Source organism: Frankliniella occidentalis, unplaced genomic scaffold (assembly GCF_000697945.3).
Source record: "Frankliniella occidentalis isolate FOCC.00 unplaced genomic scaffold, Focc_3.1 Scaffold4026, whole genome shotgun sequence".
NCBI lineage: Eukaryota > Metazoa > Arthropoda > Insecta > Thysanoptera > Thripidae > Frankliniella > Frankliniella occidentalis.
The window spans coordinates 11,600-14,169 of NW_026271076.1; the positions used below are offsets into that span (position 1 = coordinate 11,600).

At 48.5% G+C, this 2,570-nt stretch overlaps 1 protein-coding gene across 1 annotated transcript; it reads right to left on the reverse strand.

Annotated features, from left to right (window-relative positions):
• Nucleotides 1-241: 241 nt before the first annotated feature.
• LOC113208544 (zinc finger protein 658B-like) lies at nt 242-2,564 on the reverse strand. The gene has a single exon (XM_052276708.1). The coding sequence runs from the start codon at nt 2,452-2,454 to the stop codon at nt 700-702; it is 1,755 nt and encodes a 584-aa protein (XP_052132668.1). The 5' UTR covers nt 2,455-2,564; the 3' UTR covers nt 242-699.
• Between the last annotated feature and the right edge of the window lie 6 nt (nt 2,565-2,570).

Here is a 2,570-nt window from a genome sequence, read left to right on the forward strand (position 1 = left end):
GCCGTATTATAAATTGGAAAGGTTTTTACACACTTACGAATACATGTAAAATTAGCTTGAATGTGCTATTATTTGTACAGAATTATGTTCCTTGACCTCTCCTCGTTCGAAATATGTATGAATTCACAAAGTTACAAACGTTTTTAGACCTCCCAGAGCGAGCGTACGCAAGTTCCGCAGCGTCCGTACGGATCCGCACGGATCCGCAGCGGATCCGCGTTAACTTGACAACGCCAGAGGGATCCGCGAGCGACGGAGAGCGCTGGCGTGCTCGAGTGGGCAGTCGGCGACCGCAAAACAACCGAGGGGCGGGAAAATTCAAACGTCTAAACGCTGAAAAATAGAGGACAGGCCTCAGGAATAGTAAAATTAAACAATTTAAACGAATGAGTACAAACCGCATTGGATTGAAAAGGAAACATTATATTTGCATAACAAACTCAAGCTCAGGCAGATTCAGTCAACACAAGTCAATCAAAATAATGAGTTTTAAAAAAAAATCCATCACATCCGTAATTTAATGTAAATTCAAAAATGGAACTTTACATATTAGTTGCGTCAAAAAAACAAGAAGCACTTACTGGAGACCACGCGGCAGAGAAAGCGGCAAACACGTTTGCGTTTTGAAGCACAAGATCATTTACAATAAAGAGTCATTACTTGATTTTCAGACGCAGGATCAGCCTCTCTATGGTGCACTTATACGGTTCCTTCGTTTAAGTGAGCTCGAAGATGCGAACGACACCCTTTCGAGGAAGAGAATTTCTTGTCGCACACGCTGCATTTATACGGCTTCTCCCCTGTGTGGATCCGAAGGTGCTCTCTCAGGCCGCTGGATGAGGAACACTTCCTGTCACACTCGGTGCATTCATACGGTTTCTCCCCCGTGTGAGTTCGAAGGTGCAAGTGCAATCCACTTGATTGCGCAAACTCATCGTTGCACACGGTGCACTGGTACGGCCTCTCTCCAGTGTGGGACATTAAATGTATACGCAGACTTTCTGCACGTGCAAATTGCTTATGGCAGACTGTGCACTCAAACGGCCTCTCTCCGGTGTGGGTTTGTAGATGGATTTTCAGTCTGCCGGATGTTGCCCATTTCTTGTCACACAGGGTGCACTTGTAGGTTTTCTCCCCTGTGTGGGTCCGCAGGTGCACCTGTAATGGCCATGGTTGTGCAAACTCTTTGTCGCACTCGGTGCATTGGTACGGCTTCTCTCCAGTGTGGCTTTGAACATGAACACGCAACCCACCGGAGCGAGAGAATTTCTTGTCACACACGGTGCATTTGAACGGTCGCTCCCCACTGTGTGTTTGAATATGCTCTCTCAGACCGCAGGACGAAGACCATTTCGTGTCACACATGGGACACTCATATGGTTTCTCACCAGTGTGGGACCGCAGATGCACTCGCAGATGTGCCGAATGAGCAAATCGCTTGTGACAAACGGTACACTCGTGCGGTTTCTCCCCAGTATGTTTCCGCAGATGCAAACGCAGGGCGTAGGACGTTGGCAATTTACTTTGGCAAACGGTACACTCAAACACGGCACACTTTTCCCCTGTGTGCGTTCGAAGATGGCTTTTCAGTGTGCTAGATGAATCAAATGCCTTGTGACACTCGGTACACTCATATGGCTTCTCCCCGGTATGGGATCGAAGATGTAGCTGTAGATGACCTATCTGCACGAACGTTTTGTCGCACAGAGAGCACTCGAATGGCCTCTCACCGTTGTGGGTTCGTAGATGCACTTTAAGACCACCCGAATGGGTAAATCTTTGGTGGCACACGGTGCACTCGTGAGGTTTCTCTCCAGTATGGATTCGAAAGTGGATACGTAGACCGCTTGCACGCGAAAATGTCTTGTCACACACGGAGCATTCAAAGGATTTTTCACCTGTGTGGGTTAGAAGATGCGAGCGCAAAGTACCCGATTGCGCGAAGGTTTTCTGGCACACGGTGCACTCGAATGGCTTCTCCTTTGTATGGATTCGACGATGGGTTTTAAGGTTGGAGGATGTAGTAAACGTCTTGTCACACAGGGTGCACGCATACGGTCTCTCCCCAGTATGTGTCCGCAGATGGCTACGCAGTGCCCCTGATACTGTAAACTTTGCATGGCACACGACGCATTCAAATGGCTTCTCCCCAGTGTGGGTCCGAAGATGTGTACTCAGTGTGCCATACGTACCAAATGCCTTGTGACACTCGGTACACTCGAATGGCTTCTCACCGTTGTGGGTTCGTAGATGCAATTTAAGACCACCCGACAGGGTAAATCTCTTGTCACACACGGTGCACGCATATGGTTTCTCCCCAGTATGTCTCAGCAGATGGTCACGCAGTGCTCCTGATAATGCAAACTTTGCATGGCACACGACGCATTCAAATGGCTTCTCCCCAGTGTGGGTCCGAAGATGGTTGTTCAAAGTGTCAGATCTACGAAATGCCATGTGGCACTCGGTACACTCGAATGGCTTCTCACCGTTGTGGGTTTGTAGATGCCTTCGAAGACCACTATCCTGGGAAAATCTCTTGTGGCACACGGTGCACTCGTACGGTTTTTCTC

Coding starts and splice junctions, on each gene's coding strand:
- LOC113208544 (XM_052276708.1), bottom strand. CDS start 2,454: ATGGCATTTCGTAGATCTGACACTTTGAACAACCATCTTCGGACCCAC.